At 36.4% G+C, this 27,664-nt stretch overlaps 1 protein-coding gene across 3 annotated transcripts; it reads right to left on the reverse strand.

Moving 5' to 3' along the window:
• Nucleotides 1-766: 766 nt before the first annotated feature.
• Kics2 (KICSTOR subunit 2) lies at nt 767-27,664 on the reverse strand. Of its 3 annotated transcripts, none has more exons than XM_046430682.2 (3): nt 27,150-27,664; nt 20,553-20,838; nt 767-7,461 (listed from the first exon to the last, which is right to left on the reverse strand). In XM_046430682.2, the coding sequence occupies exons 1-3, from the start codon at nt 27,382-27,384 to the stop codon at nt 6,645-6,647; spliced, it is 1,338 nt and encodes a 445-aa protein (XP_046286638.1). In that variant the 5' UTR covers nt 27,385-27,664; the 3' UTR covers nt 767-6,644. The 3 variants fall into 3 exon arrangements, with proteins under 3 accessions (XP_046286638.1, XP_046286639.1, XP_058430645.1); XM_046430683.2 differs by having other exon boundaries at nt 27,025-27,176; XM_058574662.1 differs by having other exon boundaries at nt 26,754-27,176.

The following is a 27,664-nucleotide window of genomic DNA, read 5'->3' on the forward strand; positions in this document are numbered from 1 at the left end:
AAACATAGAAGACTGATCATGTTTGGGTTTTCTTTCCATCGTCCCCTTCCTATGTAACTAACACACACGGTGATAAACATAGGACATCATCACCATCTGATGAGCATACTTCTCTGAAAGTTCAGGAGCCTGACACAGGAGGCTTCCCAAAATCAAGAATACCTCAAAGCTGCAATGGATGTGGCAACTCCCAGAGACCAGCAACCCAGATTCACCTATAAGTGTCTTTAATAGTAAACTTCAAATCACAATTCTATTTTGGGGTATGTGAGTACTTTTCAAGAAATATAAGAACAGGGATCATTTTATGGAAATCAATTTCACATCCTCAACTTCCTTATGAACTCTTTGCTAAAATAAGCCTGTGAAGGTGCCATTCATAGGCTACCTGTCTTCTACCTTCTCGTACATGAAAACAAGCTCATCTCTCACCTATAAGTTTATGATGATGTATGTGCAGACAATTTTCCATGGGGTTCTCATGTTTCTGTAGGCCTTGAGAGTGAAGCACTGACTGCCCTTAGTTCAGGACCATCCTTCAGGGATGTCTGTATAGCAAGCATCCTTGGAAGAGTGTCTTTCTTCCCTGTAGAGACAATCCTGCTACTGTGACTATAATAATTGTCTTGTCTTCTGCCAACATCCATGTTTGTGGCAGGATAGCTTGTTAGCCAACAAGTAGGGGGAGACCAAAAAATTAGGAACCCTTGTTCTTAATATGGGGTATTATTGTAAGATGTAAAAATTCCTGTTCACCAAAGAAAGGAACATTGAGACAATTTCTTTAATCAAGTCACCATAAACAACATACCTATTCATTTGAAAGATATATTTCAAATTAAATGTAACTTTTATGCTTAGCATATATTATATTTTCTAATGCATATATATATAATTTGGTCATTAGCTCTTAGAACCTATGGTAACACAACATTTATATATATGTATGTATATGTATACACACACATTTAGAAGGGCAATTAACATTTTATTTTAATGTCAATAATTGCAATATATAATAAAACCCATCTTCGGGGCGAAACAAAATAATTTCAGTTTTTTGACAGTGCTAGAGATTGAACACAGGGTTTCATGCATGCAATCTACCATTGAGACATACCATACCCCATTTCCTAAACAAAATAATAATTTTAGGGTTTTTTTTCCATAGGAAGGTATACAAGTGCCACAAATTTAAAGACTATTCAGTAGGTTATCATTTAAACATCAGAGAGAACATTCAACCTTTGTTTTTCTGGGATTGATTTATTTCACTTAGCATGATAGTCTCCAAATCCATACATTTACCTGCAAATATCACAAAGTCATTCTTCTTTATAATTGAGTAATATGAGGAGAATAGAAGTTCTGTGGTTTAGACACAAGGGAATCAAGGAAAGGGAGGGAAGATAGGAATAGGAAAGGCAGTGGAATGAATCGAATATCACTTTCTTATGTACATATATGAATACACCACAGTGAGTCTCAACATCACATACATCCTAATTAGAATAAGATACATTTTATGTTTGTATAAATATATCAAAATAGATTCTACTGTCATGTATAACTAAAAAGAACAAATAAAAACTTAAAAAAATAATAAAATAAAAGCTATTCAGCACTTCACTGGTTACAGCCCTCGCCACTCGTGGCTACCTGGGTGGTCGGAGCCAGACTGCTTAACTACAAGCACCAACCAAGCAAAGAATCACATTGGTTTTCGTTAACTTTTATCGCCACCCTTCACATAGTCAATTTTTAATAGTTGTTAAATGAATGAATGCTGAACACTAGGAAGGAGTCGTTTCATATCCTGTCGTCTTCTGCTGGGGGCGGTGGGTCAGGAGGGCAGCTCCAACACTGGCCTACCCTGGAGTAACTAAGACCAAGATGACCCTGGGGGAAAGGAGTGTCCTATACTGCCATGTCTGTTCAAAAAAGAAATGAGCCTAGGCCTAAAACCTAGAATGTCAACCAGCTGAGTCACTGTAAGTCTCAGATCACACCACTTATCAGATTTTCTAATTTAACTGCATTCCAGAATTTCTCTGTTGTTTCCAGACTAGCAAAAGCAGAATTCACCTTATGGACAAAGTTAGCAAAAACCTTCAACTATTTTCCTCTCCTAGGTCAACAGCAGATGCCATCCTACATTCTTCTGCTGCTGCCACTGTGTGCTAAGCACCCCTCTCAGAATGTACTCCCATACAGTTGCTCCCGAGAACCCTCCCTGAGTTATACCAGGGCTAAGAGTACCACCTCCAGGCCTGGATGTTAGAGAGCTACAGGAAAGGGAGCCCATTTGTCTCTCCATCTTCTAACCTGATATCTTACACATACCATATGGTTTTAAATGTAAAGTACCCCAAAAACAGACCTTGTCATCAAAAGCAGACTGAAAAAATATGCAAACAATCAAAATACTTGCATTAATTAAGCCTTATGGATTTATGTGATACCAAGAAAAGTCTCTACAGGCAGAAGTGCACGTCAAGCCTATTTCTTCTGACTCATTTCCTCTGGAGAAGCTGCTTAGAATAATTCAGGCAAAAGGCCATGAAATAATTGCATTGGTAACAGGAACCTTGTAGAAAAGCAGAGAGGGAATTGCTAAATTAAACTGTACCTACAGGGCTTTCTTGGGGAGTCACATGGTATGTTCCTTCTTTCTCACTAAGAAAGGAGAAAAATAACTTTTTCCTTAAAGAAAAAAAAAATCAGGGGCTAATTTAATGATTTCACACACTAATTTAAACAAATAGAATAAGAATGATCCTAATAAAACATTACATAGTAAAACTACTCTTGGAAATATTTATTAGGCCAAATTATCTGCTAGACACAAACAGCACTGCTTGGCTTAGTTGGCTAAAGGTCCTGTGTGTTCAAAGTGGCTAGGCTTCATTGTGTTCACCCCATTAGTGTCAAAATTGACACACACACACACACCCAATACATATTCTTACTTACTGAAAAAGATGAACCGGTTGTAAAAACAATCAAAACGAATACTTCCAGATGCTACTTCCCCAAAGTGGGTCAGAGACCACTGGGGCATATTCTGGCTCCCTGAGACATGGGTGGGGGTGGTGAGTGGAGTGGAATTGGTGAGGGCAATATCAGAAACTAAGAGAGGAAGGAAGGGAAAAGGGAAATGGAGAGAGGGAAGAGGAAAGGTGGAGGAAAATACTCAACAGTAATGAAGACAGAACCAGGAGAAAAAAAGAGAAAGTCATAATATTTATACAGAAGTATCTTGAGGTGAGAGGGAAAAATGGCTGCTTTGCTTCAAATTTGAGGTTAAACATAAGAGGCAAAAATCCTTAAAAATTCATGTTTCTTTTAAAATTCTACAGCTTCTCTGGAAGATGCTAAGGAACTAATTCACTATTTTTAAAGCTGGTTTTTAAAAAGGCAAAAGGAAAAATCAGATTTATCAAGCCATTCCTATATAATTGTACTTCAAGGTAACCAAATATTGGGAGATGAAATTTCTCTTTGTAAATATATTCTGGCTAATAAAAAAGGAAAAATTTAATTAGAACATAACATAGATTGTAGCTGATATAAACTATCTAGAAGACACACATCCATAATCACAGTTCAAAATTTTTTTTTAAATAAATTTTTTAGTTGTAGTTAGACACAATATCTTTATTTTTATGTGGTGCTGAGGATCAAATCCAGTACCTCACACATGCTAGGCAAGTGCTCTACCACTGAGCCACAACCCCAGCCCACAGTTGAAGACTTTAACACACTTCTCTCAACAACTGATTGATCAATCAGACCCCTAAAAAATGAGTTAATAGAGAATAACTGAAACAATGCTATCAACCAACCACAAAAATTTGGGAATAAAGAACCACAAAGATTCTAAAAGAGGAAGAGTGGATGTGTTGGTTAGGCATTTATCTGCCTCCTCTTCTAAACTAGCTCTTTAAATGCTATTCAAATTTCATATGTAAGCATAGGTTGGTCATAGACTTAAAAAGAAAAAAAAAGGAGAGATGTCAAGTTTAAGGGAAGAGGGGCTCATCTTTTATTTATACAGCTTTTGAACACTAGTTTTCAAAGTCTTTTTTATATGAATGATCTCATGACAGTCTTACTCTATCCTTTGAAAAAGGCAACCCATATTTTCATATCCCATTTTACAGAAAGATAAATTGAACTCAGAGGCTAACTTGCGAAAGAAATACAACCCATAAGTCAGCTGCTAGATCAAAAGGGTGGACATGGTTTAAAGATCACCTGACTGAATCCACTGGGAGTACAGTGAAGGACCAATTATTTCTTGAAAGCAAATTTTCCCAATATGTCCAAAAGTACAAAGCAATTATAAAAAATGTATTGGCTCCTCAGTTAAGAAATAGGCTTTGGGCTGGGGATGTGGCTCAAGCGGTAGCATGCTCACCTGGCATGCGCAGGGCGCTGGGTTCAATCCTCAACACCACATAAAAATAAAATAAAGATGTTGTGTCCACCAAAAACTAAAAAATAAATATTAAAAAAAAATTCTCTCCCTCTCTTTAAAATAAAAAAAAAAGAAGAAGTAGGCTTTTTTTTCCCCCCCACACACTACCTAAAATGATGTATTGGATAATACATTGGACCTGAGAGGACAAAGCTGTAAACATTCACCCTATGTCCAAACAGAACCCTCAAAAGAAACACTCCTTGAGGGACTTCTTTGGCAGACTTGGTGCTGACCATGCTCCCAGCTACCCAGAAAATCATAAGGTTGTGGTTTTAGAAATGAATTTCAAAGTAGATAGTCGGCAGGGAATGTGCAGATTTACTCTTCCAATTAGAAAAACACAGGTGTTAGAGATCATCTTCTTACTGTATTTAGAGGATAAACCTGAGAGTAAAAATGACTCTTTCTTCACTTAAACCAAAATGTTTTTTAATATGAAAACTTTTTTGGAGGGTTTAAGAAATCATTAGAATATCAATATTTAATCTTCAGAATCCCTCAGTATAGTCTATGACAGCTGCAGTGATTCATGAATTGTCTTAGATTTTAATATTTACATCTGCCTTCTGTTCCTTGTAAATTCTTTTTTGTTTAAAAAATAAACATACAATTCAAATATGTATGCATTTGACAGCTTAAGTGTCACATATGTTTTATTTACACCCTTCTGTGTTCCACTGAAGCACATATTATTTTAGGTACATGGGAGAGCCCTATCATTAAGGCTAATGGTGGTTTTATCCAGGGGAAAAAAATACACAAACACCGAGGAATATTTTTCAGTTCCTTGGCAAAGTACAAAAAAGAAGAAAAAATGATTTGACTCTTTAGTTCCAACTGTTTTCATTTTTTTAAGTAAGGTCAATGTTGTAAAATCTGTTCATATTTTTATAGAACCTGAGTGAATAAAATGCAGAGATAAATCACTACATTCTATTTAAAGCAAACTGGCTTTTTACAAATCATATGATGAGAGAGAAATAAAGAAAAACACATGTTCTCTCCAGAAAGTAGGCGGGTGTGTTCTTCTACCAGGAAATCCAGACTAGGTGGGCAGTCCTCCCACTGACTTGGAGGCTCCCTGGCTCTGCTGATGTTGCTGGTGTGTCCTCCTTGGACACCCAGTGCAACAGTGGGTCTGCATAATCATGAGAAACAGCACTCAGCTGGCTGTAACATTTTACACAAACTTTGAAAGAACTACCAAGTAGTAACAACTTGGTTATTCTTTCTGGTTCCTTTTTACTCTGAAACAGTAACGGAAATGAAGGATTTTAGAGTCCATTATGCCTTTACTATTCCACTGACTTCTCCATGAACACCTACTGAAGGAAAATGATGAGGCAGACAGTGCTAAGATGTAGCACTGCTACTAAACATAATTTGCAGAAGGCAGACATGAAACCCAAGCTCAGATGTGCTAAGTACTCAGTTAATTACTCAACTATGAAGAGGTCTTCTGAAAGCACAATTGATTTTTAGCAAATGCAAGGCATCAAGACCTTCATTTTGATTTTATAAAAGCAGGGCACATTGTATGAGAAGCTAAAGTGGTTGAAAAACCAACACTGATACTTTCTGAGCCTAAAAATAACCAGGGAGTGGAGCCAAAGATGAACATAGATTTCAGCAAAAAAGTGATAACAGTCAAAGAGATAGTACGAAGAAGAAACCCACGATGGCTTACGCTGACTTTAAAACAGTGAAAACTTCAAACTTTAAAAAGGCAAAAACAAATGCAGTTTGGCATATAGATCACTCCAAAAGAACCAATGGCCATTAGAGTTGCCATGAGGATCATCTGAACTGTTAAAAGCTGACATTATGCTACCAATCTGATTCACCTTTAATTGCAATGACAGAAAATGTTCAGTCCACATAAAATAGAGGAAAAATACAGGAGAAAATACTGGAACGACTTTGCTGAACCGTGGAGATACACAGCAGTCCATGATCACTTCCCAGATTACTCTTTGGATACTTAATTCAACTGGTCTTAATTGCTTACAAAGTGTACAACACAATTAGAGAGGATTTGTCTTTAATACTGCTCTGAAAGAAGCATGAATGGACGTAAATTCTAGCCACATACCACTGCAGATCATCAGAGCAATTAAGAACACAAATTCCAGTCTTAAAAATCTCTTACACAAATCACTGGCTAACCTTTGGATCCAGGTTTCAGACTTGCAAAAACTTTGGGGTTCTTAAGGGCAAGTGAGAGCTCATTGAGGAAGGAAATAAAGTGGGAGTCTCGTTCAGATTTTTTTGACTCAAAAATGACAACAATGGTAAAGTGAGGTTCTGGGCGGGTAAGGAAGTAGGTACTCTGAACTTTGTCATCATAGAAATGAACCACTTTCTCCAAGCTGTTCAGGTCTGTTGTCCGGTCTGTCATGATCATGATGACATTGGGCCAGTGCATGACTGGCCTGTCACTGGGCAGAGACACCACAGCTGGATACTGGTCCACACCCTTAGGGGCCTCCCTGTAGGAATGGGGGTGGTGGTAGCCATGACCCTGAAAGCTCTCTGAACCTCGGTTGTCAAAAATTAAGGACACGTTGGCAGCATCATATTTCCTGATGAAGCTGCAAATCTTTCCAAACAGGTCTGGGTTAGCTTTTGCAGTCAATGCTTTCATTTCTGAAGCTGTCGTTTGCCGGCTCAGTGCCTCATGAAAGTAAAAACTAAACTTGGCCAGGAGCATGTTTTTGAGTTTCATCAGCCAAAGGAAAAGGTGTGGGGGCTGAACAGCCTTCTGAGACTGCCCTCCAAACAGATGTTTCTTCGTCTCCCGCTGCTTTTCAAAGATCTGGCCCCAAGTCTGAAGCTTAGTGTGAGCACTGTGCAAGTTAACCAGAGATGGGAGGAACTTCCACTCTGAGACCTGGGCCTGGGCCTTCAGGAGATGACTCAGGACATCGACTTCCAGCTGGAAACTGCTCTCCAAAGGGCTGAGGATTGGGTGGTGAAACCTACAGGAGAGATTAGAAATCAGGGGAACATTACTCCACATTGATGTTTCCTACCTTGAAAAAAAAAACCCACATGGCCAAAAAATATTATTATTTTGAGGACAGGGAAAGAAAGATGAAAGAATTCCACATTGTTTTATTTTAAGAATTATGTTACCATCATATATTATGGAAATAGCCTGGAGTTTTGTTTTGAAATGAGAGTGACTACCTTTTTTAGAAATAAAGAAATAAAATTTGCTATTAGTCTTTCTTAACTTATTTATTCTGAGAATTGTATGACTAACTATCATCAAAACAAGGCATCCTCTTTTCAGGGTGGTTCTGAAGAGGTACAGATTTAAAAAAAAAAATGTTACTAAAGGGGATAGGACTGGGGCTCAGTAGCAGAATGCTTTTCTAGCACATGTGGGGCACTGGGTTAGATCCTTAGCACTGCATATAAAAATAAGCACATAAAATAAAAGGCATGCTGTTCATCTACAACTATAAAAGTTTTTTTTAAAGTCACTAAAACATCTGTTGAGTACATACATAAAACAGATAAAGTCATTTATTATATTCCACGAGGCATTATTAAACCTATTGTACAAATAAGAGTACACGCTATAAACCTATATGTGCAACTTAGTAGACAATCAATAAATGTTTATTAAAGAAAAACAGACAGCATTTACTAGACAGCCCTTATTCAATCCTAGTTCCAAATTCCCTTCATATTTAATCCTGGTTAAAAGATAAATGGTGGGGGCTGGGGTTATGGCTCCCTGGTAGAGTGCTTGCCCAGTATGTATGAGGCACATGGGTTCAATTCTCAGTACTACATATAAATAAACAAAATAAATATACATTGTCAACTAAAAATATTTTTTAAAAAGCTAAATGGTGGCCAAATAAGAAATATCTAACAATCACAAATTAAGTAACTGGAAGAAAATCATCACAAGTATATCTAAAGTTTTTAAAAAATCTATTTATATACTCATTAAAGGGATTATGATTAGGAGAGTCACGTATCAGGTTGGACATTATAAGATAGAAACTGATTTTCATGTCAAAAAAGAATAGTTATTCACATAAAAATAACATTATTGTCATTTATTATCCACATTTTATCCTCAACATCCTCAAAATGTGGAAGTTAAAATACTAATGGAGGGTCAAGTCTAATAATATACTAAAATAATCAAAAGATAAGCCAGATTTCAAAATCTTTTCACTCACATGCTTTATTAATTTGTGTTCTTCAAACATTACACACTTGGGAATAAATATTCAGGAAGTCAAACAAACACACACACATACACGTGGTAGCATAAGTCTCAAAAGTATTGAATTCTATGAAAGGCTCCTACCACCTCGGTCTTCAGGCCCCTTGGTGCTTATGAGCATTAAATACCACAATATTCTATAATCATGGCTACAAGGAAAATCTGCCAAGGAACCATGAACATGGAACAATTAATCAGAGGAAAATGGTATGCAGTTGGAGAAAACCCTACTACAGATGTTCCCTGAATGACAATGTCAATATCCCAGTAAATCAATACTCAATTGAAAATATCTTAAGTCAAAAATGCATTCAATACACCTAACCTACAGAACATCATCTCTATGTAACAGTATACTGGGGTATAGGTTGTTTACCTTGTGACCATGACTGGCTGTGAGTGTGGCAAGCTACCAGTGTCCAGCACAAGAAAGTAATATACTACATATCAGAAGCCTGGGAAAAGATCAAAATCCACAATTTGAAATATGGTTTCCAGTGAATGTGCATCACTTTTGCATTATTGTAAAGATGAAAAAATACAAGTCAAATCAAATCAATTGTAATTCAGAAACCATCTATAAAATAATATTTCTGATACTTTTCTACTATTTTCAGTTGGAAATCATCATTTATATCCAGTGCTGTCCTTGAAAGGACATGAATTCTCTGTATAACCTTCAGAAAGAATTCTGAACAAGCTCTTTCATAACACATACTAAAAGTGTTTAAATGCTCGACATTTATTAAAGATGAATGTGAATGTCGAAGCTATTTTTCATTTTCAAGAAGAGCTAAAAATTCATGTTGATGTTAGTCTGCCAAGACACAGAGATTAGTATTATGATGCATCATTTCCCTGTTTCCACTCTGTGTGCTTCATAGTTATTCACAACTCATATTATAGGGGGATCTGTTAAATGGTTGTAATCCAAAAATAGATACTTAAGCTACAGCAGCAAGCCTGAAAAGAGTCTAGATACAGCAGAAACTGACAATTGTTTGCAGAAAACATTTGCTCTAAAGAAGGTAGGAAAGGGATGAGGGAAGGTGAGTCGGCATGCTCCACAAAATAGAGGAAAATATAAAAGAAGTTTGTATAATATTCTAATGAGGAACAAAATTCCACTTGAGAAACAGTACCTTTCTCAAATCTACATCATGAGTTCCTTTCAAAAGATCTATGCTGGTCCCATGCATGTGAGAAGCCAGAAGTCCAATTAAAAATAAATCTAAAGCACAACTGTAAATATACTAAAAGCCACAGAACTGCATACTTAAAAATGGTTAAAATGGTAAATTTTGTTCTGTCCATTTTACTACAATAAAAAGAAATCAATAACCTCTTTTCATTTAAAATGATTAGTTTATTGATTTTCAGAAGCCAAAACATTGAGGATATAGTAGTTTCCCCAGCTGTGCGGCATATGTTCCAGGACCCCCGGTGGATGCCTGAAATCTCATAGTACTGAACTCTATGTATACTTTTTTTTTTTCCTATACATGCCTATGATAAAAGTATCAACTAGGCACAGCAAGATAGTAACAACAACTAATACTAAAATAGAACAAATAGAACAATATATCATAATATAAATTATGTGCATGTTTTCTCTCTCTCTCTCAATTGCCAAGGCCAGTGGGTAGCTTATACAGTACGGATATATGGGAAAAAGGGATGATTCTCATTCCAACCAGACAGTAAGAAATTTCATCATGCTACTTAAAACAGCATGCAATTCAAAACTTACAAACTGTTTATTTCTGGAATTTTCCATTTAATATTTTTAATCATGACTGTCACGTGGACAACTAAAACCAAATAAAGCAAAATCATGGAAAAGGAGGGACTACTGTAACAAAGAAGAATTAACCAGAGATTTGCCCTACAGGACCTTCCACAGTAGAAGGAGGTATTTATAATAAAAAGTAGAGAGTAATACATTTATAATGAAGAATAAAAGTAAAATAATAGTTTAGAGGAAAGACTAATTCTTTTCCGTTGAATTATTGTAGAAGCCATAGAGGAAATGGCATTTGAATTCAGCCATGATGTTTAAATAGGTAGAAGCATCTAAGAGGTAGAAGCCCAATGACAGGTGAACGGATAAAGAAAATGCAGTATATACACATTATGGATTATTATTCAGCCTTAAAAAATAAAATCCATAGCCATGCAAGGTGGTGCACGCCTGTAATCACAGTGGCTTGGGAGGCTAAGGCAGGAGGATACAAAGTTCAAAGCCAGCCTCAGCAAAAGCGAGGTACTAAGCAACTCAGTGAGACCCTGTCTCTAAATAAAATACAAAATAGGGCTGGGGATGTGGCTCAGCAGTCAAGTGCCCCTGAGTTCAATCCCCAGTACCCCTTCCCCCGAAAAAAGAAAAGAAAATCCTCTTACATAGTACAACATAGAAGAAACTTGAAAACATTATGCTACGTGAAATAACCCAGTCACAAAAAGATCAAACTCATAGAAATAGAAAATAGAATGGTGGTTGCCAGTAGCAGGGTCAGGGAGCAATGTTATTCAACGGATGTAGTAGGATTTCAGTTTTACAATATGAAAAATGGGTTTAGGATTTCAGTTTTGTAAGATGGAAAAAATTCTAGAGGTGGCTAAGATACCATCTCACTCCAGTTAGATTGGCAGCCATTATGAAGTCAAACAACAACAAGTGCTGGCGAGGATGTGGGGAAAAGGGTACACTTGTACATTGCTGGTGGGACTGCAAATTGGTGCAGCCAATTTGGAAAGCAGTATGGAGATTTCTTGGAAAGCTGGGAATGGAGCCACCATTTGACCCAGCTATTCCCCTTCTCGGTCTATTCCCTAAAGACCTAAAAAGAGCATGCTACAGGGACACTGCTACATCGATGTTCATAGCAGCACAATTCACAATAGCAAGACTGTGGAACCAACCTAGATGCCCTTCAATAGATGAATGGATTAAAAAAATGTGGCATTTATACACAATGGAGTATTACTCTGCATTAAAAAATGACAAAATCATAGAATTTACAGGGAAATGGATGGCATTAGAGCAGATTATGCTAAGTGAAGCTAGCCAATCCCTAAAAAACAAATGCCAAATGTCTTCTTTGATATAAGGAGAGTAACTAAGAACAGAGTAGGGTCGAAGAGCATGAGAAGAAGATTAACATTAAACAGGGATGAGAGGTGGGAGGGAAAGGGAGAGAGAAGGGAAATTGCATGGAAATGGAAGGAGACCCTCAGAGTTATACAAAAGTACATACAAGAGGAAGTGAGGGGAAAGGGAAAAATAATACAAGGGGGACAAATGAATGTCAGTAGAGGGGGCAGAGAGAGAAGAGGGGAGGGGAGGGGAGGGGGGATAGTAGAGGATAGGAAAGGCAGCAGAACACAACAGACACTAGTATGGCAATATGTAAATCAATGGATGTGTAACTGATGTGATTCTGCAATCTGTATATGGGGTAAAAATGGGAGCTCATAACCCACTTGAATCAAAGTGTGAAATATGATATATCAAGAACTATGTAATGTTTTGAACAGCCAACAATAAAAAATTAAAAGGCAAAAAAAAAAAAAAAAATTCTAGAGGTGGGAGGCATAGCTCAGTGGTAGGGTGCTTGCCTAACATGCTTGAGGTCCTGGATTCAATCCCTAGCACTGGAGGGGGAAAATTCCAAAGAGCTATTGTATAAGAATGTGAATATTCTTAACATTACTGAGCTGTAAACTTAATAAAGATTAAGATGGTAAATTTTATTTTTTTAAAACCATAATAAAAAATGGGGGGAAAAAGAGTAGGTGGAATTTAGCCATGTGAAGATGGAGTCTTGATTTTCTGGCCTCCAATTCTTACCACCCTTGATTCCACACCCTTTGCTGCATAACTCTGCCGCTATTTCCAAAAGCACCAGAGAGTACTATTTTACCCCTGGACTAACTACTAGGTCATGTGACTTGATTATGGCTAAAGAGATATTAACAAATCTGATGCAAGCAAAGGCTTGGTTGAGTTTATTCTTTTGCACTTTGAACAGTGCTCCTGGTTAGAAGCTTCCCCTCCAACCCTGGCCTCAGATTGAACACGTGGAGGAGACTTAAGCCCAAAGCTCACAGCAAAGAAATAAGCCAGTAAGACCAACAGTGTTATGCAGAGCTACCCAAATGAACCCAGCTCAGACAATCCCTCTAGGGGGCAGAATAATGGGTCAATTTGGGAGTGGTTTGTTACATGAAATTACTGTGGCAATAGCTAACTGATAGATTACAGAATAATGAATGTACATTATAAACACAATAACAAAAAAAGGACCCAAAACAGAGACAGGAAATGACAAATAATTATGAGAAACATTAAATTATGAATTGTTTTTTGACTTTTGCTTAAAATCTTCAGTGACTTCTGTTTGGAGCCTCTTCCTCTAAGAATTTTGCTGCAATTTAAGGCATCTGATGGGCAGTGGTAAATGAACTTGAAAAGGTAAGCTCAGACAAAATCACAGAAGACTTCACTTAATTCTTCATGTTAAGATCTAGGCACGTCAAACGCCTAGAGAGATGCTACCACAGAAGTAATACTAATATTGGTTTTGCCTATGGAATTTTTAGTGGGCAATAATTGATGATGTTGAATTATACATGTGAAACTAACAAACTATTTCATTAACAGTCTCATTATCACAACTCATTTCTTGAAGAAAATAGGACATAAAGGCTAAATAAAAGCCTAAATAAATCATAGTGCTGCCCTAAGTTAAAATCAGCAAACTATAGTGACACAGCCACATCAATGTTTATAGCAGCTCAATTCACAATAGCTAGACTAGGGAACCAACCTAAGTGTCCCTCAATAGATGAATGGATAAAGAAAATGTGGTACTCAATGGAATATTACTCAGCTTTAAAGAAGAGTAAAATTATGGAATCTGTCAGTAAATGGTTGGAGTTGGAGAATATCAAGCAAAATAAGCCCATCCCATAAAATCCCACAAAACCAAAGGCCTAATATTTTCTCTAATATGCAGATGCTAATTCACAATAAGGTGGGGGGGGGGGCGGCGGAGAGGCACTAGGGAAGAATAGCGTTACCTTAGATTAGGTAGAGGGAAGTGATAGGAGGGAAGGGGAGGGGATGTGGGGATAGGAAAGACAGTAAAATGAAACAGACATTATTACTGTATGCATACATATGACTGCATGACCAATATGATTCTGCAACATGTACACTCAGAAAAGTGAAAAATTATTTCCCATCTATGTATGATATCGAAGTGCATAAATGCATTCTATTTTAATGTATAATTAATTAAAACAAATAAAAAATTTTTTAAAAGTCTGCCCATAAATAAAACTCATACCTTAAAATGAAAAAAAAAAATCTGCCAGCTGAAGCATTCAAATAAAGAAACTGTTTCCTAAAATGAAAATTTATATAGATCAATTTTTGAAAAACATGTTTTTAAAATTCTAGCTATAAATTTATGATTCCAGAATATAAATCATGGAATGATATATTATTCCCATGCCAGAAGTTGTTGTTGTTTGTTTGTTTGTTTTTCAGTACCAGGGATTGAACTCAGGGCTTCATGCATGCTAGGCAAGCTCTACCACTAAGCTATATCCCTAGCCCCAGAACTTTTTAAGATGCTATCTAGAAGCCAGTCACGGTGGTAACATGTCCATAATTCCAGCTACTCAGAAGGCTGAGGCAGGAGGCTAGCCTGGGCAACTTAGTAAATCCCCATCTCAAGAAAAACAAAACAAAACAAACAAACAAAAAACCAGGCTGGGGATATAGCTCACTTGCCTAGCATGTGGGTGATTCTGGATTCAAACCCTAGCACTGGGGGGGGGGGGGGGGGGGGGACTATTTAGAATGCATAAGTAATAGCTTCCTTCCTTCTTTACAGCATTATTTCTTAAAATCACATTTTTGATTTAGGACAGAACATGTTAATTTCCATTTATAATTCACCTTCCACTTTTTAACCATGAAACAGAAAGGTTAGCTAGCCAAATTTTTTTTTTTATGCCCAGTGTACAAAACAGGTAGGTAAATTCAAAACAAATTCTACAGAATCAGGAAATAGAACCAAGTTCTACCTCTTCTCCAAAGTAATCAAGGAAGAGTAAACACTCTAATCTTGTACAAGCTGAATTCATATTTCTTATTCTAAATAGAACACAATGAAACTCTTGTATAATTAATAATTATTAACATAACACAATTTGTTAATAATTCCATTTGAAATTCACCATCACAAAGGACTGTGATTCTTAAACAAGAATTTACTTTTGCTTAAAAACAAAATAAGTTTATCAAAAGAGGAAACTTTTAATATCATTGTACTCTGAACACAACTGGTTCTCAAAAGAAAAAAATCGGCTTTCCATTCATCTTTTTTTAATATATATTTTTTAGTTGTAGTTGGACAATTATTTATGTATTTTTATGTGGTGCTGAGGATCAAACCCAGTGCCTTGCAGACGAGCACTCTATCACTGAGCCACAACCCCAGCCCCTCCATTCATCTTTGAAGGGAGATTAGACACTGCAATAACTCATGGGCCTCAAATCAAGGCCAGAGAATCAGATTCCATGTTATTCATCACACTTGTTAATTTTTAAATACAAAGACATTTTATTGTTTGAAAGATAACACTATTCACAAAATTTTATATGAAAGTTCTGACATGTATCAATTTTATTGGGGCAAATAAACTTTCCTTGTCAAAGAAATGGGTCCTTTAGGTAGAGGATTAGCTCTTTCAATACAAGAGATCACCAAGATATGAATTCTTTCTCTAGAGCCCTGGAACCACAAAAGAAATGTGTTTGATGTGGAACAGATACTAAATCAAAAAAGCTTATAGAAAAAAAGGATGTTAACGCTTGTTAACAATGGAAACCATATTAATTTATACCTAATTAATCCTACTTCCCAAAGAAAGTCAATATAGAATCTTAACTTCTTAGAATTTCTTTACTAAGGAATTTATGTTGTTCAAATTAACCCAAACTCCCTAAATTACACTATTTTCAGGCTAGAATGTGTCTGTGATCATAAATTCCTTTTTAATTAGAGAAAGGTAACATGGGTAAAAGAGACTAGAGGAGAAAACATCTATTGGCCATACACTATACTGCAATTCAGTTCCATCAGATTCCTTTGACATCCACTCAAAAGATGAGAGGTACAACTAAGCAACCACCCTAAGAGTTTCAAGAATGAAATCTGGGCTTTCATCAGAAAAGGGTGAAATTTATAAGTCTCTGGAAAATGGAGTTTTTCCAAGAAGGTTCAAAGATGACAGATTAAGAATCTAATGAAATGAAAATGGCTAAATAACAATAATCACTCATAGGAGATACACACATGCATTCACAATACTAAGGCTCAATACCCAGTAGATGAGTTGACATCTTTCTCTTATTTATTGTGTAACTATGTATCAGTATCACTGAGAAGTCTGAAAACACAGGCTTCTGGACAGAAACATTAAATTTTACTCTCTTAGGGAAAAGGAAAAGGGCCAGGAGTGGGTATTTTTCTTAAGCTTCCCAAATATTTCTGCAAACCACTTCACCTTAGCATTTGGACATCTCTGCATGACATTTCTTCCTCTTAGTATCATATTCCCAATTACACTTAAGTCTTAAATTTTTGGTTTGCAAAAAAAATCATTTTACTAAAAGAAAATCTGTATTAATCAGATTCATGGAAGAAGTAAATAAATGAATATTCTAAAAATATATAAAATTTGTAAAAATATAAAAAATATAAAATTTGTAAAAATATAAAATTTGTAAATGTTTAAAAAAAGAAAGTGAATATATTTGTAGGCATATTCTCAGGAATAACAGAACTCACTAACTTCAGCTGCCCCTTTAGAGGGCTAAGATTCAGGGGCAGGAGAAACACTGTACTATACGTTCTTTGGTACTTTCTTCATTGTGAGTCATATTACCTACTGAACAATAATAAAAAGAAAATTTAGAACTGTCATACAGATCAAAGAGATATGAATATTAAAAATAAAAACCAGCTATAAAAGACATCTGTGGGACACCTGGGGAATTGTGAATATGGACTATATGATTACAGCATTACATCTTTATAAAAGATAAAATCTACTTAAATCTATAGAAATCTATTTCATGTTCTAAGAAGCATATGTAAACATAACAGAGTTTTTATACTCAGGAAATTCAACATTGATTTTCTTCTTTTTTTTTTTTTTTTTAAACTTTGAGACAAGGTTCTTGCCTGGGTTGCCCAGGCTAGTCTTGAATTTGCAATCCCCTTGCCTCAGCCTCCTGAGTAGCTGGGATTATAGATATACACCATCAACACTGGTTTTCTTTTATCTTTAAAAAAATTTTTTTCAGTTGTATAATACCTTCATTTTATTTATTTATTTTTATGTGGTGCTGAGGATCAAACCCAGTGCTTCAAACATGATAGGCAAGCGCTCTACCACTGAGCCACAACCCCAGCCCAATGCTGGTTTTCTATCATCATATAATATATATTTATCAGATAAAATTTGATTTGTTTTGCAGTACTGAAGTTTGAAACCTAAGCCTTGCACATGCTAGGCAAGTGATCTGCCACTGGCCCTCATCCCTCGCCCCTGATTACTTCTATCTCTTGTACATAATTTAATTGTTGTTTGGAAGTAAGATACAAGATGATTGCCTCTTACTTCTAAACAATAATAAAATTATATACAGAGAGAAAACAAACATGGAAAATTTTAACAATATATAAATTTAAAAGAGATATTTATATGTGCATTGCACAAATGTCTGTATTTTTAGTAACAGCTTTACTAGTATTTCATTCATGTACCATAAATATACCATAAAATTCACCCATTAAGAGTATATAATTAAATGGTTTAGCATTTTCATAGAATCATGCAACCATCATCACAATCAATTCTTCTTGGGTTTATACCTCAAAGAGAATTGCTGCTCATATGGTAATTGTGTTCACCATACTATGCCTGCAATTTTTCTATTGAATTAAAAACTCAAAATAAAAAATTAGGGGAAAACTTTAATAAGCACAAGAAAAGAAAAGAAATAATAAGCTTACAGCTATAATCCCAGTGGCTCAGAAGGCTAAGGCAGGAGGATCACAAGTTCAAAGCCAGCCTTGGCAAAAGCAAGGAGCTAAGCAACTCAGTGAGACCCTGTCTCTAAAATAATATACAAAATAAGGTGGAGTTCAATCCTGGGTGCTACCCCTCAAAAAAAGGAAATACTAAAACTTAAAAATATATTAACCAAATCATCTTGTGCTCTGACAAAATATGTACATTACATGATTCTATGTAATACACAACTCTTATTCTTAGCAGAAGAAGGTAGTAAGTGCTTACCATGACTCCTGAAGAACCAATTTTATTTAGTGACTTGCAAAATGATCAATGGAGGGAAATTACTTATTTGGAAAATAAGAAACATCTCAATATTTTATACAAGCAACGATGCATCATAAAAGAATATAAGCTCTATTTAGGATGTGGTTCAGTGGTATAGTGCATACTTAGCATGCAGAAGGACTTGAGATTAATCACTAGCTCCAAAAAGAAAAATAGAAAAACAAAAAGAATGATTCTAAAGGCAGAAGAGGGGGAAGAGTGCTTAACTTCTATGAGATTTCATACAAGGAGCATTCTCTACATCTAAGATTTAAATCAGATAATATATATAATATATACCATAGTGTCTGTCACACAGTAGTTGCTCAATATGTGCCAGATTCCTTAATAAATAAATATTCCCACCCTCCATTTATATAAGCTGTAGAATCAATTGCCGCTTTATTAAAGAAACATTTACATTTTAGTTTTGAAACAGAAAGAAATGCATGAGGCTACTTTCAGATTGTTTTCTCCAATTCTAGCTTTTCATCTGAGCCCTAGACCCTAATTTTCAACTGCCTGCTGAATCTCTACTTGAAAATCTGTAGCAACTCTAACTCAACTTGCCCTGAATTTTTGCTTTTCTTTCTAAACTTCTCCCCTTCTTGACTTCTCAGTCCTGTAAATGTTATTATTATTGGTGGGGCAAAGCTCCAAATCATCTTTGACAGCCAAGACTTGTAGACTTCTGGTCATCAGCTTGTTTCCTATTGTCTTGCAACAATGTGGAACTACTACCACTTATTGGACTATCTACCCTTTCCTTCTGCAATCACTATCTTCACTATCCCATTACACACTCCAGTGCCACAGTAATTAGTCTTAAGGTAAAGATAAGGGTATTATACTTCCCTGTTCAAAAAACTTTTCATAGTTACCCATTACTTTAAAGTATAAACTCTCAACCAGGAAAACAGCTATGTACTGATTCATTCAGCAAACATCTACTAAGCACCTACTGCCTCATTATCAAGGTTACTGAGAGAATGATGTGGTAATGAGCACATTATTTTAGGCAGATACCAGGTACACAATGCGTATTTGGTAATAGATATATTAAATTTTAGTGGGGTATAAACAGACTGTCCCTATCACCAAAACATCCTTTGATCACTGCTTTGTGAGCCTGGTCTTTCTTCTCAGGTCCACCTTTACCTTACAGTATTCTTTGCCTTTTCTTATGTATGATATCTCCTCATGTTTTGGGCTTTTTATTTTTCAAGTCTTTACTTGGTAGGTAGAAGGATTCATTACATTAGTGTTTTAGGCAGGACAGTGTGGATGAACATTAATATCTGCTTCTAATGGGATGTTTTTCTGCAATTTTCTCATGTGTACAATAGCCCCCAGACCCAGGAACAAGCTCTTGGGCATTTTCTTCTAGAGTTCAGAATTAAGAAAAGAAAAAACTGGTGCTCTAATTATTTTCACTTCAAGGTAATCAAGATTTTCTCCCTGAACTTATAAGATATTTATTTTGCTTGAAATTAAAAGTAATTCACAATTAAAAAAAAAAAAAATCCACCTTTCTTTTTTAAGCAAACATATCTGAATTCATATATCCAAAGGGTGGCATTCTTCAAAGAAATCACTCTCCAATCATTCCAATATACAATTATCTAGTTGCTATTATGTACAAGGCACTATGCCAGGCTTCAAGGAAGCAAAATAAAATTTGGTTATTTGCTTCAGTGATATTCACAGTGCTTGTAAAATTCTTTTGGTATTACACTTTGGGCCATTTTGCAGTGAGCAATCCAACATAACTGGTCTCATTTCTGTAGAAAAGCAATATCCTTCAAACAAAAGCAATTTTACAATTGGTCAACATCTTTAAAAAAAACCTTAATATTCTCCTCCAAACAACTTTTTAGTTATCAAAAAAAAAATTAAGTATGCCTCCTCAAAAATAGATGCTTGCCTACACTAAGGAAGTTTGAAAACAAAAAACAAAACAAAACTATATATGACTCTGAAAGAAATTACAAAGGAGATCCCAACACATATTAAGTAATTGCTACATCAGAGTAACAAGTAGATAACTCACTTAGCTGATTAATTTGAAAAGGACAATACATGGTATGTTAAAAAGTCACATTACTTTATATATAGTTCCCTTACTCTTAGAACTATTTCATAAGCAGCAAAATCAATTTATCATACAACTTTAAAGAATTACTTCATTCTCAATTTTTGTTATTGCTTAGAGAAGTATCCGTCCAACATGGTGTTAGCTAAGCTCAAAGGTGCCTAATCTATTCCTGTTGATTAATTAATATAAATAAAATGGAATATAGTTATTTCTCCATAGATCTTAGTGTGAAAAAAATTCAGAACCTATGTGGTAATGGGAGGGCTGCCACATTTTCTCCCTCCCTCCTGCCCTACACTGACCTGGAGCTGTATTTCTTGAGGATGGTGTCCAAAAGGCCAACAAGCTCTTCAGCGTTGATGAATTTCTGTGTGCTAAGTGTGTACATCTTCTCATAGAAGTCTGCAATCTCCATCCGAGCCTGAACAAAGAAGCAGAGCTGCTCTGACAGATGGGACAGGAGTTCTTCCACATGAGGTGCAGTCCCACCTAGGGCCCCACGGCCAGTCACCACCTTCTTCAGCTCATTATGTAGGGAAGTATAGATGGTGCGGATGGAATCCTTCCGACTGAAGAAAGACTGGCCCCCTGGCGGGCAAAGGACATAAGCACATGACAGGTAAAGAAGATAAACATAAGTGCCAATCACCTCCCAGCATTCAAAAGGAAAGAATCAGAACCCACAGAACTCAATGAGTTTACATCTACCATATTTTCAGATTTTTGGTTGAAATACAAATACTTCATGATTCATAATTTCACTGAGGAATAAGTTAAATGAATGTATTATGCAATTCATCGGTGTAGCAGTGGACCTATACAGGATTTTTTTCATCCACATTCCAATTCTCCCCATTCTACCACTCCATTTCAATAAGCATTCAGATTTATTTAAGCGCACAATTAACTTACAAAATAACATTGATATGGACCTAAAAAGCCCTCCTCTCACATAAATATATATAAAAAATAATACCTGAATTATTAAACACTTTTGTTATTTCTGGAGATTAGAATTTTCTGTTTCTGCTTTAGAGTTGCATTTCCTTTGACTCTTAGTTTTTAGGCTGTGCTAGAAAATGGAATACACACATCCCTTTTATGCATGAATACCTACTGGGATGTCAGGGGAAAAAAGAAAATCTCAGCACTCTTGACAATATAGGTTATGATATGATAAGCATCACACTCTGAATTATTAAGATCATGAACCAATTATAAGTAGCTGCTGCTGTAATTCAGAGATTCCAAATGAAATAAGCAGAAACTAAGACTAACTACAGCCTACACAACAGTCAAAAAGGATCAAACAGCATAGATACCATTTACTTCTGTATTTATACATTATCAATTATATTTCTAATTATAAAGCTAGCTTTGTGGATAATTTTCAAGCAACTCAGCACCCCACCAAGGAGCTAGAAGCAAGTCATGTTTAAAACAGTGATTTATAGGAATTTTTTTTTTAATTCAGAGACCAGTGAGTTCAAATTTTCTGTTGATAAACCTAGAGTGTTATAATGAATGAAGCATTATTCTATACATATTAAATAAGGGTGAAAATCATTTATCAAGGCATTTGTAAAATACTCACTTAACAATAAACTATTTCACAATATTGTTTTTAGTTCACTACATGTTAATGCTTTAAGAAATAAAACTTTGCCAGGCATGGTAGTGCCTGCCTGTAATTCCAATAGCTCCAGAGGCTGAGGCAGGAGAATTGTGAGTTTAAAGCCAGCCTCAGAAACTTAGCAGGGCCCTAAGCAACTTAGTGAGACCATCTCTCAAAAAAAAAAAAAAAAAAAAATATATATATATATAGATAGATAGATAGATAGAGTGTGTGTGTGTGTGTGTGTGTGTGTATATATATATATATATATACATATATATAAAAAAACACGTTATATGTGTATGTGTATATACTTGTACACATATAACATGTGTTTGTGTGTATATATACACGTATGTATGGCTGGGGATGTAGTTCAGTGGTTTAGCATTCCTGGTTTAGCATTCAATCTCCAGTACCAAAAAAAAAAAAAAAGAATCTTTTTGTTTTGGGTGGTTTTTTTTTTAACATTAACTTACATTTATTTATAGCTACATTCACATGTACCATCTGAAATAATACTTTTCCAGAAAAAAACAAATTCGTCCAGTTCTTGTCAAAATAATTGCTGATTTCACAAGTTTATGAGACTTTATGTTGTAATTGTTGGGTGTCTTTTTGTTTTATTTTTTTACAGTAGGCTAAGGCATATAACCCAGGTATATTTCACGACTAAATTAAATCTCCAGTCTCCCACCCTTTTCTTTGAGACAGAGTCTGAGGTGCCCAGTCTGTACTCAACCTTGTGATCCTCCTGCCTTAGCTTCCCCAGTTATTGGGGTTATAGGTATGCAGCACCATGCCTGGCTAAGAAATGAATCTTAATATCCCTTACTACCAAGTTGGGTGAATAACTTGTCACAGCTTACCCAGGACCTTTCCGATTTAGGAACTAAAAGTTTGGATTCCTGGGAGACTCTTAGTCCAGGTTTATTTTGAGACTGGGTCCAGCTATGTTGCCCAGGTTGGTTTCAAACTCATGGACCCAGGCAATCTTTCCACCTTAGCCTCTTGAGTAGCTGGGCAGGTGTAGGCTACCACACTCAGCTTAAGTCTAGGTTTTAAAACCAAGTCCTACCTTCTGTGAATCCTTGATTCTGGACAAACTTAATGGTGGTAACCCTTCTTAATATTAACTCTACTACTGATACTGTCTAAACACAATGAATAACACACACCTTTTCTCCTACTAATAGGTGCAAATACCATAACACAAGTAGATCAATCATCACACTAGCATTTCATACAGTAATGTACCCTGGAGGGTCTGTATTCCTCCCATGCCCATTTTCAGTCTAGTTCTGATTTTCTAGAGTGATGAGAAGAATAAATAGGCCTCTGGGCCCATGTGTAGGACAAAATCTCTTAGGTTAAGAAGGAAATCAAAGTGTCATATAAACCCCCAAATCTTTGGAAGTGTGAAAGACCTGGTTTCAAATCCCAGCTCCCAAGCTTAAAAAGCTGTGTGATGTTCAAACTACCTATCATTCAGAGCCTTTATTATTGTTTTTCAACATTAACATAAAATTAGTAGCAGGATGCATGGTACATTCCTGTAATCCCAGCAGCTTGGGAGGCTGAGGCAGGAGGATCACGAGTTCAAAGCCAGCCTCAGCAAAAGCAAGGCACTAAGCAACTCAGTGAGATCCTGTCTCTAAATAAAATACAAAATAGGGCTGGGGATGTGGCTCAGTGGTTGAGTGCCCTGAGTTTAATCCCTGGTACTCAAAAAACAAAACAAAAAAACTTGTAATAAAGCTGTTAAAAAGACAAAATGAAATAGTACTTGTAATATGCCTGGAAAATACATGCTCAATAATGCTAGACTCTTTAACTTATAACTGATATGAGAAAATTCCCAATAATATATTATTGAGTTTTGAAAACTCTATAACAAACTGCTACTTGACAAATAGCCAGTTGACCTTAACTGTGTACTCACTTCCACTATCAAACAGGTGGCCTTGGTGAAAATTTTAACTCCGCGTTGAAAAACATACCTACCTTCATCATATTTCCCTTCTCTGGAGGAATGGAAAGACTACGTAAAACAAATATCTTTAAAAGCTTATCAATATACATCCACCACCAGTATGTGAAACCAAGCAAATTAAAATCACTATAAGAAAGAGAGAAACAACCATTGCATTTCTTTTAAAAACTCTCATCTATCTCAAAACTCTCATCTATCCTAGTTTGGAATATCCAGTCAGATCTAGTATTCCTCTACACTGGGAAACAAGAAACACCTGATTTCTCTTTCCATTATTTTAAATTTACAAAATATAATTGTTTTGAATATTCCTAGGAGGCTCTAGTTATGAATGCTTAATATTTTTCAAGATTCCAACAGTTCATCTTGAAATTTTTTAAGCATATTAAAGGAGTATGTAGGGCTGGAGTTGTAGCTCAGAGTTTAAGCACTTGCCTACCACCTGAAGCACTAGGTTTGATTATCAGCATTGCATATAAATAAATAAAATAAAGGTCCATGAACAACTAAAAAGGAATATGTAAAACATCTTTTGTATTTTACTCTACAACTTCTTGCTAATGATAATTTTTAAACATCAGTTCTCAAGTCATTTTCTACTATGCCAAATTTAGCAATCAGATTTGAGGTAATTCTCCAGTAACAAAACAAAGGGAACTTTTTTTTGGCCTTCTAAAATCCTCCACAGGCACTGAATCAGCACATTTTAATCACTGATCCTTCCCAAACAGGTATTATTCTTCCTTCAAAGGAAAGAGAGGTGCTAAGACCAGGAATCCACCCAAAGTTTTTCAGTAACAGAGCCACAACAGGAACAAAAGACTTCTGTCAAATCTGTCATTTGTTCAGAGGCTTCCACTTGCTTCAATAACCAGAGTTCACTGTTATAGCCTCAGACAAACATCAGTCACAAGATAGGTCACTTTTTTTTTTTTAAATCTGGAACTTGCTCAGACAATAGATCTTAATTGTTCTCACCACAAAAAAGAAAAGAGAGAAAGCATGTGAGGTGATATATATATTAATTAGCTTAACTGTGATCATTTCACAATGTTTATGTATATCAAAACATCAAGTTGAACATGTTAAATATATACAATTTTTATTTGTCAATTATTCCTCAATAAAGTTGAAAAAAAGACTTAAGCATGCATAAACTTTTTGTTTTACTTTATAAAGAAAACCATATAAATAATCTAATTAAATATAAAACCGTATAAATATTCTAATTGGCACAATAGTTGCAGAACATGAGAATGTTTTAAATTGCAACACATAATTTTTTAGAAAATTGACAGTCAACCTAATAATCATGAGGTCCTATTATAATTACACTGACATCACATATGTTCAAAAATATGGACAAAAAACTAAGATATTTGCAAAGTTAAAATTTAAATTCTATAACTTACATTTGCTGCACTATTACTTGTACATGTAAGTTATGAAGTACTAAAGTTAAACACGCCATTTTCAGAATATTTACTCAGAAGTGAGGCCATCACCTGGGAGTTTAACAGTGCCTGGGCATGTCTCATAGTGTGAACTGCTGGGTAGGTCAATTTCAAGGACAGCCCTCAGGTTCATCCATTCCAACTGGAGTTCAAGCAGAACTCTTCACTTTACACCATGGCCACTTCAGAGAGCCCAAGTCAGAGACAGTAGAAGACTCATACATATGTTCTTACACATAGGGCAGCCACTTCTGTATACATAAAAACCTGGTTCATACAATGTACAACTAGAATACCAGATTTTTTAAAAACTGAAGTCCATAAATAGGTTTTAGGAAATCCAACCACACCCTATCAGATTATATGTAAAATTTTGTGTACATATATATCTTTGTTATTAAGGACACAGTTTTCATCAAATCCCCAAGGATGAGCTAAAAAAAGTTTTAAGAATCATGACACTTGGATCAATCACTATTCTTTATAGGTGGGAGAGTCAAAAAACCACCAAAACTGTCAGAATATTACCTATCTTCAATATTATAGCTAGAATCCTCCCCCATTTTCATAAGCATATATATACACATACAAACATGTCTATATAACATAGTATGTATAAATGATGACATACATACATATTTTTAACAGATTGTAAGGATAGCTCAATCTGACAGTGCAAAGGCAGTTCAGGTTTGAATTCTTCTACTCACAATGACAAACAATTTGTTAATCTGTAAAAAGGGAAATAACATGTAACAGCAATTGCATATTTACCAGATGCCAGTGTGGAAAAAAAAAGGAGAAAAAAAATCATACAAGGTCAAACTATTTGACCCATGTTTGCCAACAAATTAACATGCTAAATATTTGAATATCAACACCGTAAGAATCTCAAAGCTCGATCCCTTAAGTGTGTACCAAAAGCTCAATAGGTGGACACCTTCAGACAATACATGGTTTAAAAATGGAAGTTACGCCCAATTTTACCTTTCTATTCTTATATTGTATATGTGTGTCCTTCATTCACCAGACCCTCTGTGTATCTGATAATTAAAGAGGCTAAAATAAGCCAAATACTAACACATCCCAAAGCTCCAGAATTCAAACCTTTATTACCTTAAGAAATATTTTATACGCACAGTCTTTGGCTCTTACATCTATTATTTCCATATCTACTCAGATTTTATATATATATATATATATATATATATATTTTTACTACTAAAAAGAGTTGAATCTGCTTTTGCATCTATTTTTGGACATAAGAGCTACATGGAGTGCTAATGCTAAGAGCATTTACCACTTCCCTCCTAAGTCCACTTTCTAGTGTTCGGCGTATTTCTTGCCTTCCCTGCCTAATATCCATCTGTTCTTCATTCATTAAATATGTACTGACTACGAAGACGGTATAGGGCTCCATCCATAACACTCAGGGCCTTACCCTTAATAGGCCAAATAGTGTTCATTAACACAATCTGGTTATATTGCCAAGTTTTGCTTCTCTGTAGTGTCACTAGTTGGAAGAACGAGGACATAGGAGTTTGGTTAACTTCTCATTTATGGCACCTATCCATGCACGAGGCATAATGGTAAACCCATCGGTTTGAGGCACAGCCCTGCTAAGAACATCCTCCCAGTCGGTCTATCTGCGACGCAGGCCGATGGGCGGGGTTTGTGGAAGCCAGGGAAGGAAAGGAACAGTGGGAGGAGACCTGGGAATGCAGAGTTGAGCCTGCCGCTGGGAGCAAGAGAGACAGGAAACCCAAGCCACTGCCGAATGGGGAACATACCCCCTTTCCTTCCTCCTCAAGGGGCACGGGGAGCGGGGCGGAGGTACCTAGTTTCTGCCCCAGGTAGGTGAGGCTGTGATAGACCTTCTCGGCCGCGGCCAGGTGCGCCAAGGCCGCCAACAGCGACAGCCAGCTGCCCCCCGCGCTCTTGTTGGCCTCCCGTTCCTTCTCCACATTGTCCTTGGCCTTGTCGTAAGAGAAGATACCCAGGTGAGAGAAGAACGTCTCCAGCACCGCCTGTTCCACGGGGACCGGGGCGGCCAGCGGGATAGACTCCCCCATGCGAGCTGCGCTGCAGCTCGACCCACGTGGCTGCCCTCTCCCTCGCACTTCCGGGTTCTGAGGGAACAAGCATGCGCACAAGCGTGCGTGAGCGTGGCCGCCCCCAGCGGCGGGTTGCAGGGCGCCGAGGTCGCTCCCGGACCTCAGAGAGGATGCATGTGAAAGCCAAGGAAAGGAGGGAGGTAAACCGCCCCTGAGCGCCTTAGGCGCTTCGGCGGAGTTCTGACCGGTCGGGCCTTCTATTATGGAGGGCAGCTAATTCGCTGCTGCGTGGAGCCGA

This window comes from Marmota monax, unplaced genomic scaffold (assembly GCF_021218885.2).
Source record: "Marmota monax isolate L192 unplaced genomic scaffold, Marmota_monax_Labrador192_F-V1.1 WCK01_AAM20220418_F8-fsc00056, whole genome shotgun sequence".
NCBI lineage: Eukaryota > Metazoa > Chordata > Mammalia > Rodentia > Sciuridae > Marmota > Marmota monax.

Coding starts and splice junctions, on each gene's coding strand:
- Kics2 (XM_046430682.2), bottom strand. CDS start 27,384: ATGGGGGAGTCTATCCCGCTGGCCGCCCCGGTCCCCGTGGAACAGGCG. Junction 20,839..27,149: donor CTACCTGGGGCAGAAACTAG/GTACCTCCGCCC, acceptor TTTGCCCGCCAG/GGGGCCAGTCTTTCTTCAGT. Junction 7,462..20,552: donor CTCAAGAAATACAGCTCCAG/GTCAGTGTAGGG, acceptor TCTCTCCTGTAG/GTTTCACCACCCAATCCTCA.